The sequence below is a fragment of the Penaeus chinensis genome, chromosome 40 (genome assembly GCF_019202785.1).
Source record: "Penaeus chinensis breed Huanghai No. 1 chromosome 40, ASM1920278v2, whole genome shotgun sequence".
NCBI lineage: Eukaryota > Metazoa > Arthropoda > Malacostraca > Decapoda > Penaeidae > Penaeus > Penaeus chinensis.
The window spans coordinates 9,931,736-9,934,235 of NC_061858.1; the positions used below are offsets into that span (position 1 = coordinate 9,931,736).

The window sequence follows — 2,500 nt, forward strand, 5'->3', positions numbered from 1 at the left end:
CTCTTCTTCACCTTCAGGAGATGGTGTTGTACTATACCGTGCACTAACTCTGTCCCTTCTGTTTTTCAGAAACTCCCGAAAACGAGCTCTAAAATTTGGATTTGTTATTTTCCTCTCAGTGCCTTCGTTATCAGACATTCCATCATCATGAGCAGGAGATTCAACAGGCCTTGTCTCCTCCAGTTGCTCTGGCTCAGCAGAATAATCCTCATAGGCAGAGTTGTCTGTTTCTTCAGCATTATCGTCGTATGTGGGGTCTCCAGTGGCTTGATTTTCTTCTTGTGGGAATTCTTCCTTCACTACATCCTGGCTGGTCTCCTGAGTCTCTAAATCTGATCCTGTGATTTCCCTAACAAGGAGAACATTTTCCTCTGTTGATTCTACAGTTGCCGTTCTAAATCTATTGATCTGTCGATTCTGTACAGAAGGCCTTGTAACTTCAAAATCAGTATTTGGACTCTCAGTGGCTCCTACATCATCCTCATTATCTGAACCTTCTTCACTCTTATTATTGATCTCTTTTATTCTATTTTTGTTTCTTTTCCTGATCATCTCCCTAAATCTTTGATATCTGTCAGGATCAAAGCGTCTTCTTGTGACTCTTGGAGGAGGTGCAGGGGAAGTCACAATATTCTCATCCTTCTCGGTGGTTAGAGGTGTAGTGGTTTCCGTGTTGCTGTTGGGTTGACTTCGAAGACGTTTCAGTCTGTCCCTAATTCTTTGTCTGAATGGGCTGAGAGTTGTTGTTCTCTCTTGAGTGGGAGGATTTGTGACTTCTGGGGAATTAACATAATCCTCGTCTGGGCCTTCAGTAGTCGGCTTTGGTGTCGTCGTCCGGGTACGCAGACGTTCTCTGATGCCTGGGCGACGGCGAAGCAAAGGCCCACGGAATCTTGGTGTTGTTTGCGGGGCTGGGGTAGTAGTGGTAGTAGTAGTAGTAGTAGTAGTAGAAGTGGTTGTTGTTGCTGCTGTTGTTGTTGGAACATTATCGTAATCCTGGTAGTCCACATACTCAGGAACTCTGTCTTGTACATTATATTCATAATCTTTAGGGGCTTCAACTACTTCATTAATTTCTTTTGGAATACCTCTGTGTTCATCATAGTCTTGACTAGGGGCATTATTCTGACTTGGGGCTCCAAATCTAGTATTGCCCAGTCTATGATCTTCATAGTCTTGACTAGGGGCATTATTCTGACTTGGGGCTCCAAATCCAGTATTGTCCAGTCTGTGATCTTCTTCTGGCTCAAATTCTGTATTTGTCACTCCCTCTAGTTCATGATGTAATCGCAGATTGTTTGGCCAGCCTCCATCTTCTGGTATGAACTGGTTGTGGAACTGTGAATTTTCTAACCCAGTTATAAGTGGAGCAACTGTAGTTGGCGTGGGAGTCGTCGTTCTGCCTCTTATCCTTATTCTTGCTGCATCACGTGCACTCTGAGAAGCACCAGGACGTCTTACTGCTTGCCCTGGACGTCTGCTTGCAATAGGTCGCCGTCTAGTTGCTGGTCTTTGATCAGGGAGTGGTGCTTCTGTTGCCGGTGCTACTTGTTGTATCTGGTCAGCAGGTTGATCTGATTCCTTAAGAATCTCTTTTGAAAAGGCAAATGTTCCAGGTGCTGATGGCACACCTGGAATTGAATGAATAGCTGGAATGGAAGTTGGGACAGCAGGTGAAACAAAGTCTTCTTCGGGTACAAACTGCTGAGGTGAATGGAAGGCTCCCTGTGGTGCAAAGGGATTTTCTGGGTGGACAAAACTTGGTGTACTAGACAATATTGTAGCAGGTGTTACTGCTTCATGTAGTTCAGGATGAACAAAGGCAGGTTGAACTGGATGCTCTGAGAGCGTTGGTCGTTCCTGCTGTGACAGCGTCGGTGACCTAAACGGTGGTAAAGTTGAACTACTGAATCTATGAACATTTTCGTGTGGGTTATGAAGCTGGGCAAAGTGAAGGCCACTTGTTGGTTGATTGAAGCTAGTTTCCTCATGAATAATGACTGGTTGACCAAAATTATGAATACGGTGAGGAGTAGGAGGAGGACGAGGAGGAAGAGGAGAGGGAGATGTGGAATGAATGAATATTTGATCATGTTGGGGTTGAGTTGTGTGAGTGACAGCTGGTGGCAAGTGAGGTGGGAATGTGGGACGCACAAAAGACTGTGGGTTATTATGAAGACTGAAGCTTTGCCCATGCACTGGTGAGACAGGTGGTCGAGCAAAGGTCTGTGGCTGCTGGTTGACTGTTGGTGGATGATTGAATACTTGTGGTTGCTGATGGTGAACAAATGGACGGCCGACATTTTGCACATGTTGTTGGGGTGTCGGTGGACGGCTAAATACAGAACCAGGTGGAGGTGTAACAGGAGACAACGGTCGATTAAAGATTCCAGGGTGTATGGGAGGTTGGTTAAAGACAAAGTTACCAGAGCTAGGGAATTTAGGAGTTGGCAGGAAGCTGCTACCCTGCGGACGGGGAGATGACTGTGGTACGACAAAC

At 45.7% G+C, this 2,500-nt stretch overlaps 1 protein-coding gene across 1 annotated transcript in view; it reads right to left on the reverse strand.

The window, feature by feature from the left end:
* LOC125046983 overlaps window positions 1-2,500 on the reverse strand; it is a 5,554-nt gene that overhangs the window by 1,945 nt on the left and 1,109 nt on the right. The window contains exon 1 of the mRNA XM_047644989.1: window positions 1-2,500. This exon is cut by the window's left edge and continues 1,945 nt beyond it; it is cut by the window's right edge and continues 1,109 nt beyond it. Coding sequence (XP_047500945.1) covers window positions 1-2,500 — 2,500 coding nt within the window.